Genomic DNA, 18,062 nt, shown 5'->3' on the forward strand with positions numbered 1-18,062 from the left:
CGCTCTTCGTTGGAGCTTTTCTATCAGTCCTACCTGGCAAGGGTCCCATACTGGTAAACAATATTCAATAATTGGTCGAACAACTACCTTGTAAGCCACTTCCTTCGTCGATAGGTCACATTTCCTTACGATTCTTCCTACGAACCTCCGTCTGACAACTGCTTTTTCTACTACTTGTTCTATGTGGTCATTCCACCTTACGTCGCTCCGGATACCAGAATTTAACAGATAGCATAGTCACCCAGCTGGCCACATGTTGTGGCGTCTTCTAGGAAGAGTGTTGGCGCAAGACAGTCGACGGAAGGTGAAACGTGTAAAGACACACTACGCTCCCCCTCACCCCTCCCCCCACCACACCCCTAGGTAGGAAGGAAGTTTCCCATGTGGGAGGAAAAAACACATAGCGTAAATACTTCGAGAAAAGAAGAAAAAGAACAAGACGATGATATTGATGATGATGGGAAAACATGGATCCAGTAATCGAAAAATAACATACCAACAAGTCAGACGTACGTACGTACGTACGCACGATGAATCAAACTCTGCTCTAGTACAATGGACTTCTCAACTGTCTTTGAGGAAATAAGGTTCGCCCGCATCTCGTGGTCGTGCGGTAGCGTTCTCGCTTCCCACGCCCGGGTTCCCGGGTTCGATTCCCGGCGGGGTCAGGGATTTTCTCTGCCTCGTGATGGCTGGGTGTTGTGTGCTGTCCTTAGGTTAGTTAGGTTTAAGTAGTTCTAAGTTCTAGGGGACTGATGACCATAGATGTTAAGTCCCATAGTGCTCAGAGCCATTTGAAGCCAAATAAGGTTCAAAACTGTACGAGTCTGTTGAATAACGAGCAAGAACAGCAGTCGTCGAGCTTAAACGACTAAGGTAGAACCTGTAATACTGTTTAACTCCTGGAGGCTTCTGCAATTTGCCTGATTATACTGCTTCCATTTCTCGGGTAGAGACCCCTTATAGATAATTTTGCCTAGAGCATATTCTAATGAACCGATATGACCGAATGTCTACAGATTTATTCTAGACTTGTAAACTGTTTGGCCCTTGTCCAGTGTTCTTCATGGATTAAAGTCACATGGACATGATTCTAACATCAGAAGTCTGTCTTTCACACGAAGCAATCCATTATAAGAGGTATAAATTTGTCTGTTCGTTCGAATTAGTTAATGTAAAGTTTAGTTCTTGAAAAAATTCGACTGTCCTCGCAAAGGACGAATGAAGAAAATTAAAATAAAAGAATGTTCAAAATATGCTCAATCATGTCTCTTGTTGTTAGGTGTCTCAACGAATTCTTCAGTAGTATCAGTAAATCGGTCTCTCCACAGTAAGTTAATATTACTTCGGAATTTGCATTGTCTCTGTTGTGGGTTGGCAGGAGATCCAACGCCGGTATGAGAGGAAGCCGAAAGGCTCACGCAGGCTGGCGTTAGGTCTGGAACAGGACAAGGAAATTAGACTGTAAAAAAATCTGACGTAGCTGGTGGAATACTTAACTTTAATCCATAAATGGTGAACGTCGCTCTTGACGGTACATGTTTTACAGCATCAATAATAACTGGTAATGGCCCCTTGCTAGGTCGTAGCAAATGACGTAGCTGAAGGCTATGCTAACCATCGTCTCGGCAAATGAGAGCGTATTTTGTCAGTGAACCATCGCTAGCAAAGTCGGTTGTACAACTGGGGCGAGTGCTAGGAAGTCTCTCTAGAATTGCCGTGTGGCGGCGCTCGGTCTGCAACCACTGATAGTGGCGACACGCGGGTACGACGTATACTAACGGATCGCGCCCGATTTAAAGGCTACCACCTAGCAAGTGTGGTGTCTGGCGGTGACACCACAGTCTCTTCGTGAAATGACCACATTCAAATGGTTCAAATGGCTCTGAGCACTATGGGACTTAACATCTGTGGTCATCAGTCCCCTAGAACTTAGAACTACTTAAACCTAACTAACCTAAGGACATCACACACATTCATGCCCTGACCACATTCAACCCTCACACGAGCCCTGGTGGGGTACAAAGAAAACAACACCTCCCCGGCTAAGGCGTCTTCCGCAGCTGGCAGCCACAAACACAGTAACAATTCTCCTTGTGATAGAAGCCAAAACATGCTCCTGAATATTTTTGGGCACCTATTAGGTCATTTATAAGTGACAGAGCAGCTGTCTCACCATATCCGCTTCCGACTTTCACAAAGGATGTACTCCAATTTCGTCGGCCTTGGTAGCTTCGGGGTCAGCATTTTACATAGCAAACAGAGGGAGACTGGGTTCGATTCCCGGCCGTGTCAGAGAAATTGTCCGCTGGGGAACTGGGTGATGGATTGGCCTCATTCTGTTATCGCCACAACTGACGAAAAAATCGGCTGCATGGCGTCACACGAGAAGTCAAAGCTATGTAATTTTCTTGCACGGTAAGGCCTGATTCTAATGAACATTCTGAATTGTCGACTCACACTCTCGTATCGTCTATCAACTGTTGAGCTGTATGGGCACACACCGAAAGCCAATAAATTAAACAAAACCGCAGGGTAAAGTACTTCTCTTAGCCTCCAATTATAGTCAGCAACAATAAATCATTCCTCTCACACTCTATAAAGCGACACTCGCAATGATCAGACTTGTCTAAGAAACTTCCGCTTCAAGCAAGATCTTCCTTCACCTCTACCACCGAGCCACTACAAATCATCCAACCCATTCTGATGCAGTGCACGACAGTGATCCTTATACAAGGTGTTTGACCTAAGTCGATTGAATGAACAGGATTTCGTACGTCTGTCGTGTTATGGAAACCAGAAACTTTACCGCTGAAGTTCTGGCAATAAAAGAGGCATTCAGATACGCAGTGCAAACTATCAATGATATTCTGACAACAAAAGATCCATGGAGATGCCTCGAGAAACTATAATATCAATCCTGGTGGTTGAAAACCATTAGCCCTTCGATGTGCAACATGTAACTTATCATTGTATAAAACACACAAGAGAGTTCCACTTCTCTTGGACAAACGGCATTCCAGACTCACCGACAGCAAAACTGTATACCAACAGGTGAAGAGTAGCACCTTTCTTTGTACAGATTCCTTATACAATTTCGTAACCACTGTAACGAAATGGATATTTCAAGCATGGTACCGATTCTGGGAGATGAAGAGAAGACAAAATTTAGCAAGAACTGAACAATTCACTCCTAAAAGAACACAGAATTCAAAGTGAAAACTTTCGCTACGACGTACGAGGAGAACCTGAAAAGGAGGTTACACAATATTAGAAATTTGCTCGAGGAGCCATTCGAGAACTTCTGTTCTGACACCGACACCACTGAACGTCGGAATCCCGCAGATTATGGCGGTCCTTCATATTTTATATCTACGTTTAGAGGCGTATGTGAGGTACAAAGTAACCGCAAATATCATCCTTAAGTTTCTCCACTCAGCCTCAGCCGCGTCTAACTAACGAATGTCCTCTGCCCACCCACTCCTCAGATTGTGTTGTTTTTGAATAATATCTCGGTTTGTACACTCCTGGAAATTGAAATAAGAACACCGTGAATTCATTGTCCCAGGAAGGGGAAACTTTATTGACACATTCCTGGGGTCAGATACATCACATGATCACACTGACAGAACCACAGGCACATAGACACAGGCAACAGAGCATGCACAATGTCGGCAGTAGTACAGTGTATATCCACCTTTCGCAGCAATGCAGGCTGCTATTCTCCCATGGAGACGATCGTAGAGATGCTGGATGTAGTCCTGTGGAACGGCTTGCCATGCCATTTCCACCTGGCGCCTCAGTTGGACCAGCGTTCGTGCTGGACGTGCAGACTGCGTGAGACGACGCTTCATCCAGTCCCAAACATGCTCAATGGGGGACAGATCCGGAGACCTTGCTGGCCAGGGTAGTTGACTTACACCTTGTAGAGCACGTTGGGTGGCACGGGATACATGCGGACGTGCATTGTCCTGTTGGAACAGCAAGTTCCCTTGCCGGTCTAGGAATGGTAGAACGATGGGTTCGATGACGGTTTGGATGTACCGTGCACTATTCAGTGTCCCCTCGACGATCACCAGTGGTGTACGGCCAGTGTAGGAGATCGCTCCCCACACCATGATGCCGGGTGTTGGCCCTGTGTGCCTCGGTCGTATGCAGTCCTGATTGTGGCGCTCACCTGCACGGCGCCAAACACGCTTACGACCATCATTGGCACCAAGGCAGAAGCGACTCCCATCGCTGAAGACGACACGTCTCCATTCACGCCTGTCGCGACACCACTGGAGGCGGGCTGCACGATTTTGGGGCGTGAGCGGAAGACGGCCTAACGGTGTGCGGGACCGTATCCCAGCTTCATGGAGACGGTTGCGAATGGTCCTCGCCGATACCCCAGGAGCAACAGTGTCCCTAATTTGCTGGGAAGTGGCGGTGCGGTCCCCTACGGCACTGCGTAGGATCCTACGGTCTTGGCGTGTATCCGTGCGTCGCTGCGGTCCGGTCCCAGGTCGACGGGCACGTGCACCTTCCGCCGACCACTGGCGACAACATCGATGTACTGTGGAGACCTCACGCCCCACTTGTTGAGCAATTCGGCGGTACGTCCACCCGGCCTCCCGCATGCCCACTATACGCCCTCGCTCAAAGTCCGTCAACTGCACATACGGTAAACGTCCACGCTGTCGCGGCATGCTACCAGTGTTAAAGACTGCGATGGAGCTCCGTATGCCACGGCAAACTGGCTGACACTGACGGCGGCGGTGCACAAATGCTGCGCAGCTAGCGCCATTCGACGGCCAACACCGCGGTTCCTGGTGTGTCCGCTGTGCCGTGCGTGTGATCATTGCTTGTACAGCCCTCTCGCAGTGTCCGGAGCAAGTATGGTGGGTCTGACACACCGGTGTCAATGTGTTCTTTTTTCCATTTCCAGGAGTGTATTTTCTTTGTGCATCATTGTAATGTTCTGTTATTAACACACGGAGTTTTGTCAGTAACTTCATTTTATGTCAGAATTACTCTCCAGTTAGTACTGTTAAAGACAAACATATAACGCGATAATCAGTAGACACAGTTCTATTTCAATTTGTAAATGATTTATTTCAAAACACTATCATATTTCGTTAAGCTCCTTTTCTTCTAGTGAGATGCAGTGTGCGATACTTGTGTATTGGCCCTGAATAGATAACTCAGATTGCTTTCAGCAGTCCATCACAAAACCTCACATCTCCACGTAACTAAAAAATTTGCTACCATATTTTCTCCTGTCATTATAGACAACTGATATATACTTACTGTTTCGTTCTTTCAGCAGAGAGTTCACTTAATGTTTGTCTTGTTCGCAGCAATCACAAGAACTACTACGTCTGCATCCTCTTCGTCCATCGCACCACACACACTGAAGACGAAGATCCCAAATCGTTTCCTCCTTGGTCTCCGCCGTCTGGATGTTCCAAACTTTGGTTGCTGGCAACCACAGTCGACAGTGCGCGAAAAGCCGCGATGTGGCACACGCGGGTCGCTTACCAGCGGTAAACCACATGTCGATATGTACTGAGCGACTGTGATGTCTAACTATCAGGACGATCAGAAACTACATTGCTAATGCATTTCGGCAAAAGAAAAGTCAAAGATAGTTTGACGCATTTGTAAGAAGAAAATATCACAGTATAAAACGTGAAATTACCTCGTAGATACCACAATCACCTTATTGAATATGAGTGTACACAGCTTACAGGAAAATAATGACTCTTCAAACCAAAACGCAAGTACCTTAAGTAAAGCTGATGTTCTTGAAAATAGGTTCATATGAATGCAGCTAAATGAAAAAATGAAATGAAGGACATCTCACTGCTAAACATACGACAGTTCCACTGTCGTCGATCGCTCTAGTGAAGATAACGCACCTCTGAATGAGTCGCATAACTGCAGAGTGACAGACAGGGAACTTAAAATCCAGTAATAGAAGTTTTCTCTAATTCGATCAAAATGAAAAGCGGTAAGTCTATTATTCTCCGCGCTCCGTATGGGTTTGATTTCAGAACATAAGCCCTCCACCCTAGCACACTTTCAGTAATAAGTATTGTCAGTAGTTACCTGCGTTCGACAAAAAATTTGGCACTAGAAATTTTTCAAGAGGAACTTCCCTCTTATGAGAAGTTCTCCAAGTTCTTAACGGAACTATCTACCTTTGAGTAGATATGACACTAAATCTTGGCGTGGCATCTATCGAATAAGACTCGAACCCAAGTATGGGGTGCAGTGCAAAGAGATAGCACTTTAAAAAATTCCTTAATATCGAAGTGAGTACATTGGAAATTTCATGTAATTGGCTGTTCTAATGTGCGAGACAATAAATCTACAGTTAAAGCACAATACTGACTAGATTAATAGTTTCAAAGTATAAACGTAAACAGCCAAAATAACAGAATACGAACAATGCAATCAACCCTTTCTACAAAATACTTACTATCAGTAGCGACAGAAATATAAGCACGGAAGGTGCAAACTTCGTTTTCGATTTTTTTAAGGAAACAGACCGGCCGTCATTTGAAACCGCAAAAAACCTGTCTGATGACAGCTAGATAAGGATCCAACAATTATCAAAAACCGGCCTCCCTCGAGAATAACGATTGAAGGTTGTTGATGATGTGGTTTTCAGTCCAGAGACTGGTCTGATGCAGCTCTCCATGCTACTTTATCCAGTACAATCTTCTTCATCTCCAAGTAACTACTGTAACCTACATACATCTGAAACTGCTTAGTGTATTTCTCTCTTGTCTCCCTCTGTGATTTTTAACCTCCACGCTGCGGTCCAATACAAAACTGGTGATCCCTTGATACCTCAGAACATGTCCTACCAACTGATCCCTTCTTCTAGTTAAGTATTGGCACAAATTCTTCTTCTCCCCAGTTCTATTCATTACCTCCTCATTAGCAACGTGATCTACCCATCTAATTTTTAGCATCATTCTGTACCACCACATTTCGAAAGCTTCCATTCTCTTCTTGCTGACTGTTTATCGTCCATGTTTCACTTCCTTATGTGGCTAAGTCCATACAAATTCTTTCAGAAGAGACTTCCTGCAAATAAAATCTATACTCGATGTTAACAAATTTCTCTTCTTCAGAAACCCTTTCCTTCCCATTGCTACTCTACACTTTATATCTTCTCTACCTAGACCATCATGAGTTATTTCGTTCCCTAAATAGTAAAACTCATTTACTGCACATGTGTCTCATTTCCTAATCTAGATCCTTCAGTATCACCTGATTTAATTTGACTACATTCCGTCAGTCTCGTTTTGCTTTTGTTGGTGTTCATCTTATATTCACCTTTCAAGACACTATCCATACCGTTTAACTGGCCTTCCAGGTTCTTTGCTGTCTCTGACAGAATTACAATGTCATCAGCGAACCTCAAAGTTTTTATTTCTTCTCGATGGATTTTAATACCTACTCCGAATTTTTATTTTGTTTCCTTTACTGCTTGCTCAATATATAGATTGAATAAAAGCGGGGCAGGCTACAACCTTGTCTCAATCCCATCCCAACCACTGCTTCCCTTTCATGCCCGTCGACTCTTATAACTGCCATCAGGTTTCTGTAAAAGGTGTAAACATCCTTTCGCTCCCTGTATTTTACACCTGCCACTTCCAGAATTTGAAAGAGATTATCCCAATCTCTAAAAGCTTTCTCTAATACTAGAAACGTAGGTTTGCTTTTCTTTAACCTATCTTTTCAGATAAGTCGTAGGGTCAGAATTGCCTCACGTGTTCCTACATTACTAAGGAATCCAAACTGATCTTCCTCCGGATCGGCTTTTACCAGTTTTTCCATTCGTCTGTAAGGAATGCGTGATAGTATTTTACACCCTTGACTTATTAAACTAATCGTTCGGTATTTTCACACATCTCAACACCTGCTTTCTTTGGGATTGGAATCACTAATTCTTCTTGATGTCTGAGGGTATTTCGCCTGTCTCATACATCTTCGTCAGCAGATGGTACAGTTTTGTCAGGGTTGGCTCTCCTAAGGCTATCAGTAGTTCAAATGGAATCTTGTCTACTCCCGGGCCTTTGCTCTTTCAAATTCTTCACGCAGTATCATATCTCCTATTTCATCTTCATCTACGTCCTCTTCCATTTCTTGCCCTCAAGTACATCGCCCTTGTATAGACGCTCAATATACTTCTACCACATTTCGGCTCTCCCTTCTTTGGTTAGAACTGGTTTCCCACCTGAGCTCTTGATATCCGTACAAGTGGTTCTCTTTTCTCCAAATGTCTCTTCAATTTTCCTGTAGGCAGTATCTATCTTACCCCTAGTGATATATGTCTCTTCATCCTTACGTTTGTCCTCTAGACATCCCTGCTTAGCCATTTTGCACTTCCTGTCGATCTCACTTGTAATGAGTGTGTTAGAACTCTCCATTACATTTAAAACAATTTAGAAAACTTAACGCTATTCTTTGAATTGTGTGAGCACTCAGATATCGATAATAACAAACTGAGGGCGAAACATGGGAGCGCGATTCGAAGCATTGTTGGGAGACGAGGTCTGACTGCGAGAGTGGAAGCAGTAATGTCGGCCGAGAAATCGGAGGCAGAAGACGTGTTATGTTTCCCCCACGTCGATGATGGCAGATCTTAGCACACTGAAGGCCTGATTTCATATACATAGCCAGGAGAGATCTAGATGGAATTCCAGGTAAAATTCGGAAGCATAGTGCAAACGCAATTGCAGGGTTAGGCTTGTGATTGTTAGTCTGAGTTTGTAATAGTCCCATGTTTTGTTTTGTCAGTTAAAGAAGCCTCCTTATCTTCCAAATAATAATAATTATTCTGCACATCTAATTAATATATAAATGCTATGGTTATTAAATATTAATGTAACTTTGAAACTGAAATAATTTGTTAATTTGGCACTCAGCCATTATTGATATGTATGTCATTGTAATTGTCACTGTCTATTATTGATTATAGGTTATGATAATTCTGAAGTTTTAAATAGACTTAATTTACGAAATTATTTGGTAATTAACAGCACCCAAGCTAACTCCATTTTGTTAAATTCATTCTTAGTAACAATAAGCTTTAGCAGCTGATGCTGCAGAATTGGTTACATGTACGTTGCATATGGCGAATTCTGTTGATAGACGACACCATTGGAAATCATAAAAACGCAGTCAGATCAACGTTACACACACAATGGTTACAGCGGCCCTGTCTTGTTACTAATTATATACGTACTTTCTTTTTCAGCAATAATTGTGTATTATTGTCCTTGTTAATTATAAGCGTTTCAAGTGACATATTTCACTACTCATTGTCGAGGACTAAGAGTTACGAACATGACTGATACTAAGTGGCAGGCAATTTATCTTGCATTAGCAGAACTCATTGTCTCTGTTTTGTAAGTGATGTTTGGAGCGAGATGGATTCGTTGGTGAGACATTATTTTCTGTCATACTTTTCTGATTATTACTAACGATGGCTGACAACACGAGATCCGCTACTCGCATTAGGGACCTCAGGGAACTTACAAATGTAAACACCACTGTACCTCTCCAGAACATTCGCAGCCTTCAGAGACTGAATCGGAAATTGTTCACACAGATAATGAGACACAAGTTTCTGCAACAATGGTCAAACAATGTAACGAATGACCTCAACGGCACTGCAGAAAGCATTGCCGTATTAACAGATAGCGAAGTATCACAGCACAGTGACACATCACAACAAATCTTTTCAGCGACAATAAATTCAGGTTTCGTAAGTCATCTTGAGACACAAGCAGCACCTCAGACGGCTTCACATAACAGGAATGTTCACTTTGGTACGAATGACTCATTGCAAATACTGTTAGACCATATTTAACAAGTCTAAACAGAGAAAGCTTTTGACAATGTTGACTGGAATACTCTATTTCAAATTCTAAAGGTGGCAGGGGTAAAATACAGGGAGCGAAAGGCTATTTACAATTTGTACAGAAACCAGATGGCAGTTATAAGAGTCGAGGGACATGAAAGGGAAGCAGCGGTGGGGAAGGGAGTAAGACAGGGTTGAAGCCTATCCCCGATGTTATTCAATCTGTATATTGAGCAAACAGTAAAGGAAACAAAAGAAAATTTCGGAGTAGGTATTAAAATCCATGGAGAAGAAATAAAAACTTTGAGGTTTGCCGATGACATTGTAATTCTGTCAGAGACAGCAAAGGACTTGGAAGAGCAGTTGAACGGAATGGATGGTATCTTGAAGGGAGGATATAAGATGAACATCAACAAAAGCAAAACGAGGATAATGGAATGTAGTGGAATTAAGTCGGGTGACGCTGAGGGAATTAGATTAGGAAATGAGACAATTAAAGTAGTAATTGAGTTTTGCTATTTGGGGAGCAAAATAACTGATGATGGTCGAAGTAGAGAGGATATAAAATGTAGACTGGCAATGGCAAGGAAAGCGTTTCTGAAGAAGAGAAATTTGTTAACATCGAGTATAGATTTAAGTGTCAGGAAGTCATTTCTGAAAGTATTTGTATGGAGTGTAGCCATGTATGGAAGTGAAACATGGACGGTAAATAGTTTGGACAAGAAGAGAATAGAAGCTTTCGAAATGTGGTGCTACAGAAGAATGCTGAAGATTAGATGGGTAGATCACATAACTAATGAGGAAGTATTGAATAGGATTGGGGAGAAGAGAAGTTTGTGGCACAACTTGACCAGAAGAAGGGATCGGTTGGTAGGACATGTTCTGAGGCATCAAGGGATCACCAATTTAGTATTGGAGGGCAGCGTGGAGGGTAAAAATCGTAGGGGGAGACCAAGAGATGAATACACTAAGCAGATTCAGAAGGATGTAGGTTGCAGTAGGTACTGGGAGATGAAGAAGCTTGCACAGGATAGAGTAGCATGGAGAGCTGCATCAAACCAGTCTCAGGACTGAAGACCACAACAACAACAACAAACAGGGCACACAAACAATGAAAGAAGGCTTGAAAACTCAAATCACGACATCGCAAACATAAAATAGAACAATTATGAATGAACTGACCCAAACGCTGTATGAACTGTTGTTCCCTAAAGAGCAAACTTTAGTAACTAAAATTAACACCGTTGATACTGCACAAGCTCAACAAACGGAAAGTATCTCAAGGATTGAGAGTGGTTTCCAAAAGCACAAACAGGATGAGTTAGCTGCCGTTAAAGCAGCAATACCCAGCGCTTTGATCACAGATCTCAAACAGTACTGCGATCAAAATGCCTGTAAAATTACAGAAATCAGCGCCAAAACAGACTCTGTAGAAGACACAGTTGGTTCTATTGCAGAGCAGTTACGCACTGTTTTTCAGAAAACTGACTCCCTCACGACACAAGTTACAGACTTGTCCAATAATGTAGACGCAACATCTTGACAGCACTACCCCTTTACACTTCTCGCAAACGGAAGAGTATTTAAAAGTCATATGTGTACAGGAAGGGCAAGTGCTCATCAAAGCGAAAGTAAAATATAGATTAAATTCTTTAGAACGAAAAATTATTAACGCTGAAAAAGTACCAGCTCCTACTGGAGCACAAACAGATTGTGAAATTACGCAACAATCGGATTGCGTCAGGCATAGACGGTACAGGCAACAATATTAGAGTACAGCCTCATTCAGAACGCATTTGCAATAGTGTGCATCAATATGCAACAATCAGAACAATCGGTGAGATTCTATACCCACAATTTTGAACCAAGAAGGGACGGTAAGGTCGATTACAGACACTTCCTTCAGGTATAAAAATTTAAAACACTTCGTAATGTTGGTAAATAAATACACTCAAAGGCCTGGCTTGATCAGTTTAATTATTCTGTACCACTGAATGGCCGATTGCAAACAAGGTTGAATTCATGTGCTCTTATTTGGAAAATGAGCCGGCTTCTAGAATGCGTTCAATAGGGCAACAACGCCGATCACTGATAGAATTTCAGTTCGCTTTTTTGACGGCGTGCTGGTCTCCCACACCACAATCATTCGTAAAAACCAGCGTATTAAACCAGAAACCGTTCAAAAGATTGGAATTTACCACTCCAACATTGTACGGTGAGGACATGATGCGTAGAATTCAGTATTTAGACAATCCAGCAGAACTTATCGATATTTGCATAACAAAACTAGCCGCTCACATACGACATGTCATTGTAGCTAATAGTGGGAAAGACGATACTGACAAGATCAAAGGTCTTTTGCAAGAACTGGAAGACGATAACGACAATCACCTCAATAGACTGGGCTCTAATAATAGCAAAAGTAAAAATAATGGGTAAATGCATACTTCTGTAAACCAGTACGGTAATAATGGCCACTCAAATGACCATTATAATTACGAAAATCATGCCTACCAACATGACTAATCACAATAATTTGCAAAGAACCCAAAGATGGCCTGTAACAGTCAGCCTATGCAAGTTTTCAATAGTAGACCTAACTACTGCAACAATTACGACCAGCAAAACCATCAGCAAACACATTATGATCAAGCAAGTCTGGCGGGAAGTTATTGTTGCTGTCACATAAGTAACCTTGCTGTGTAAATATTTCTTTTGGTGGTCTGTACCTAACGGAAAGGGCCTTGAAAATCTTTCTTGGCCTTCCTATTTGGTGTATTCTTGTGGTCCTTGCGTATAAGCCTTCTGGTGCACCCCTTGTGAGGAGGCAATTCAAACTCTTGGTTACTTAACTGAATCAGTTATTCATGAAGGACTCCCTGTTTTCTATTTGATAGTCAACTGAAGCTTTAATCATCGAAGACCTGCCTGTTTGCTGTTTGCTAATATTGCTTAACTGAAGCTGCTATTGTTGAAGGCATGTCTGTTCCCTTTTAATTAAATTAATCAAGGCCTTCCTGTTTTCATTACCCTGTTACTGAGATCTAATGTCTTATTGAATCTGTGTTGTAACTAAGTGAAACTGTGAATTCCAAAGGCCGAAATGTTTCAGAGGTAGCCGACCGAGATAGACGCAGCAACAGGGAAGTAATCGGCTTTTGTCATTTACGAGTTCCTAACCAGGAGCGAATTTTATTATATCATCTGTGTGCTTTCATAGTTCAGTTTCTTGTGTTTCTAGGTGTAACTTTAATATCTAATAGCCACAGTTGTCGAGTTTTCGTTTGCGTCGCAAAGTAAACCAATTTTGTGACATACTAAAAGTTCCTAATCAGGGGTAAACTATTTAAATTCCCGTGAGTGATTCGGTAGATAGGTTTTTGAATATCTGCGTATTACTAGACACAGTTCGTGCGTTTTCGTCAGGTTCTACAGAACAGTTGCGCAGCACGTGCTGATAGTCCATTTATCTGCGTAGTGTAGTTTTCCACGGCCTTTAGTATGGACAGGGACTGCGATTGTTGTGTGCGGATGCGAGCCGAGTTGGTGACACTTCGCTCTCAGCTTCAGGCTGTGATGACTTCGGTTACACAGCTTGAGGCTGCAGTGGATGGGCACCACTAATGTGGGCCGGCTGTGGGGACCTAACGGACGTCTAGCACGTCAGAGTCCTCCGATCGGTCCTCACCGGTGGCCAACCCTGTTACAGCTGGCACTGAGGCTGACCCATCATCTGTGGTCGAGTAGGAGGTCGCCCAGGGGCGAAGAAGGCGGCGAAAGACTTCCCAGGCGGACGCACACAAGGCCTCCCCGGTTTGTTTGACAAACAGGTTCCAGGTGCTGTCTGTGGCTGACACTGTCGCTGAGCCAGATGCTGGCGCCTGTCCTGTTTCAGAGGAAACCTCTCAACCTGCAACATCTGGGCAATCGTGGGGGTGGGATTATTGGTAGTTGGGAGCTCCAACGTTAGGAGCGTTATGTGACCCCTTAGGGACTTGGCCAACAAGGAGAGTAAGCAATCCAATGTGCACTTCGCGTGAATACTGGCTGGAGTCATTCCAAACATGGAACGGGTCCTCCCAGATGCCATGAAGAGCGCAGGGTGCAGCCAACGGCAGGTGGTGGCTCACGTTGGTACCAATGATGTGTGTCACTTTGGATCAGAAGAGATCCTCTCTGGTTTCGAGCCGCTGACAGAAGTGGTAAAGGCTGCCAGTCGTGCTTGCAAGATGAAAGCAGAGCTGACCGTTTGCAGCGTAGTCGACAGGACTGATTTGCGAACCTCTGGTACAATGCGGAGTGGAGAGTCTGAATCAGAGGGTCAGACTGTTCTGCTATCATGTAGACTGCAGATTCCTCGACTTTCGCCCAAGGGTGGTGTGGTGTCACCGCCAGACACCACACTTGCTAGGTGGTAGCTTAAATCGGCCGCGGTCCATTAGTACATGTCGGACCCGCGTGTCGCCTCCATCAGTACTTGCAGACCTAGCGCCACCACATGGCAGGTCTAGAAAGACGGACTAGCACTCGCCCAGTTGTACTGACGACATTGCTAGCGACTAGACGTACGAAGCCTTCCTCTCATTTGCCGAGAGACAGTTAGAATAGCAATCAGCTAAGTCCATAGCTACGACCTAGCAAGGCGCAGTTAACCATATCTGGAGAGAGTCTTACTTGTATTCATCATAGAGATGTACCACACAAGAGAATAAAGTTAAGTATACGAGAAGCTCCGTTCTTTTCTTATTAGCATTCATTAAGTATCCTGTTCCAGAACTCACGCCAGCCGGCGTGTGTGTACGCGTGCCTATCGGTAACCTCACCCTGTGTCTAGACTGTCTTGTATAGACACAACAAAACATGGCGACGAGGATGGGATTCGAACCCACGCGTGCAAAGCACATTGGATTAGCAATATTTACAAACTATTTGTGCGTCGGTCCCTACTGCAGCTAACTATCTGGACGATATAGTGATCTCAGGAAAGACAGAAGCAGAACATTTACAAAATCTCAGAACACTATTTCAGGTCTTGCGACAGAATGGTCTTCGCTTGCGGAAGGACAAATGTGTGTTTTTTGCTCGTGACTTGCCATATCTGGGCCATGTAATTAATGCCCAAGGCATACATCCGAGTCCAGAGCACCTCCGTGCCATACAGGACTTGCCTTCGCCGCAGAATTTGAAGCAGCTACAGAGTGTGTTGGGTAAAATAAATTACTACCATAAATTTCTTCCTCATGCCTCTTCCATTTCAGCTCCGCTTCATCGCTTACGCCGTAAAGGTGTTCCGTTCGTCTGGTCGCCGGAATGCGAACGCGCCTTTCGCCAATTGAAATCGGCGTTGCTTTCAACTACTTGCCTTACGCCATTCGATCCCCAGAAACCCCTTTTGTTGATGGTAGATGCATCGGATTTCGGGATCGGTGCTGTGCTTGCGCACAAAGATGGTTCGCATGATCGCCCTATTGCCTTTGCGTCCAAATTGCTCTCGTCAGCGCAAAGAAATTATTCCCAGATAGAGAAAGAAGCTTTGGCTCTCGTGTTTGGTGTTACGAAGTTTCACGATTTCTTGTATGGTCGTCACTTTACCATCATTACAGACCACAAACCTTTGACATCGCTTTTTCATCCGAACAAGCCTGTACCTCCACGTACAGCGCAGAAATTCATTCGCTGGTCTATTTTCCTATCGCAGTACCGCTACGATATCTTGTACCGGTCCACTGCTAAGCACGGAAACGCAGATGCGTTGTCCCGTTTGCCTGTTGCCGAGGATAAAGCATTCGATTCTTCCGAACTTGCTTGCATGTTCATTGCTGCGGAAACTGATGACGTGGTCGAATCGTTTCCGATTGATTTTCGTCGTGTAGCTACTGCCACAGCTGCCGACCCTGTCCTTGCTACCGTTTTGCGTTTTGTTACTACGCACTGGCCCTTGTCGAAGTCACGGATCGAGGATCCGATGGTTCGCCGATTTTTTGCTCACAAGGAGAGACTTTTTGTACGACGTGGTGTTTTGTTGTTGCGTTCTGATAATGATCAGTCTAGGGTCGTGGTCCCACGTTCGTTGCAGTCATCTGTCTTAAAGCTTCTCCACCAAGGACATTGGGGTATAGTGCGTACGAAACAACTTGCTCGTCAGCACTGTACTTGGTTCGGAATCGATGCTGCGATTACGAATATGTGCTCTTCTTGCATGGCGTGTGCCGAACAACAATCCGCACCGCCGCGGAAATTCTTTGCATGGCCGAAAGCCACTTCCCCTTGGCAACGCTTACACGTAGATTTTGCTGGTCCATTCTGGAATGCTCGATGGTTGGTTGTTGTCGATTCCTTCAGTAATTTTCCTTTTGTTGTCCGGATGTCTTCCACGACGTCATCTGCCACCATCCAAGCGTTGTCTGCTATCTTTTGCATTGAAGGTCTCCCACAGACTATTGTTTCCGACAATGGTCCACAATTCATGTCCGCAGAATTTCAGTCATTCTGCCAGGCCAATGGTATTCAACATCTGACATCCGCGCCGTTTTCGCCTCAGTCAAACGGTGCCGCTGAACGTTTGGTCCGGACTTTTAAGTCGCAGATGTTGAAATTGAAAGAGTCGCATTCTCGGGAGGACGCCTTGTTGCTCTTTTTGTCTTCCTATCGCTCTCAGCCCCGCGATGGTCGCTCGCCGGCTGAGTTGCTTCACGGTCGTCCTCATCGAACCTTGATGTCTTTGCTGCATCCGCCGCATCAGGTTCCTGTGCAGCGGCAGACTCCTGCTTTTGCTCCTGGCGACGTCGTATTCTATCGTACTTATCGCGGTTCACGGCGTTGGCTCGCAGGGCGCATTCTTCGCTGCCTCGGCCGCGCGATGTATTTGGTTTTGGGGGCCTCTGGTGAGGTGCGTCGGCATCTCAATCAGCTGCGCCTCTGTCGTCGCCTGGGTTCTGCCGCTCCCCGTCTGCTTTCAGCGACGGAGCCGTCCGGTCAGCGCCCTGGGGACCCATCTACTGGCTCGCCTCATCCCCAGGTGTTACCGACGATGCCTTCCATTTTGCCCCATGGCGTCGCGTCGCCGCCGCCGCCGCCGGCGCAGCCCACGGAGGACGCTTCGCTGCAGCCGCCATCCGCCTCCCTGGGTCACGCGCCGCCGATCGCTTCCCGTGACCAGCTGTCCTCCGCCATGGAACACTTGCCCTCTCCGGACCACATGGCGTCATCGCGCGTCGGATGCCCCGACGCAATGGAGGTCGAGCCTTCGGCCCCTCCTGTCTCATTACGGGCGCATACGCCGCATGTTGACGTGCACCCTGGAGTAGGTTTCCAGGCGTTTCCTAGCTCCCCTCGGACCGAATGGCCGGGTGCGGGTGGCACAGCCTCGCCTGTTGTCAGGCTCCCCACCTCATCGCATACGTCAACATGGGGCCCTCCCCACGGCGGGCGGAAGCCTTATAACACGACCGTTCGCCGATTTGCGGGGGAGGAATGTGGTGTCACCGCCAGACACCACACTTGCTAGGTGGTAGCTTAAATCGGCCGCGGTCCATTAGTACATGTCGGACCCGCGTGTCGCCTCCATCAGTACTTGCAGACCTAGCGCCACCACATGGCAGGTCTAGAAAGACGGACTAGCACTCGCCCAGTTGTACTGACGACATTGCTAGCGACTAGACGTACGAAGCCTTCCTCTCATTTGCCGAGAGACAGTTAGAATAGCCTTCAGCTAAGTCCATAGCTACGACCTAGCAAGGCGCAGTTAACCATATCTGGAGAGAGTCTTACTTGTATTCATCATAGAGATGTACCACACAAGAGAATAAAGTTAAGTATACGAGAAGCTCCGTTCTTTTCTTATTAGCATTCATTAAGTATCCTGTTCCAGAACTCACGCCAGCCGGCGTGTGTGTACGCGTGCCTATCGGTAACCTCACCCTGTGTCTAGACTGTCTTGTATAGACACAACAGGTGGTAGGGTTTCGGGTTCCACGGAATAGGTCAGGTGTCCACTATAGGCCGGCCGTTGTAGCCGTGCGGTTAAAGGCGCTTCAGTCTGGAACCGCGTGACCGCTACGGTCGCAGGTTCGAATCTTGCCTCGGGCATGGATGCGTATGATGTCCTTAGGTTAGTTAGGTTTAATTAGTTCTAAGTTCTAGGCGACTGACGACCTCAGAAGTTAAGTCGCATAGTGCTCAGAGCCATTTTTTTTGTCCA

The 18,062-nt window shown here is 45.2% G+C and overlaps 1 protein-coding gene across 1 annotated transcript in view; it reads left to right on the forward strand.

The window, feature by feature from the left end:
* LOC126155893 (uncharacterized protein K02A2.6-like) overlaps positions 1-17,572 on the forward strand; it is a 236,996-nt gene extending 219,424 nt beyond the window's left edge. The window contains exon 2 of the mRNA XM_049916264.1: positions 15,982-17,572. Coding sequence (XP_049772221.1) covers positions 15,982-17,369 — 1,388 coding nt within the window. The 3' untranslated portion in view covers positions 17,370-17,572. The remainder of the gene's footprint in view (positions 1-15,981) is intronic.
* The last annotated feature ends 490 nt before the right edge of the window (positions 17,573-18,062 follow it).

Source organism: Schistocerca cancellata, unplaced genomic scaffold (assembly GCF_023864275.1).
Source record: "Schistocerca cancellata isolate TAMUIC-IGC-003103 unplaced genomic scaffold, iqSchCanc2.1 HiC_scaffold_1101, whole genome shotgun sequence".
NCBI classification, from domain to species: domain Eukaryota; kingdom Metazoa; phylum Arthropoda; class Insecta; order Orthoptera; family Acrididae; genus Schistocerca; species Schistocerca cancellata.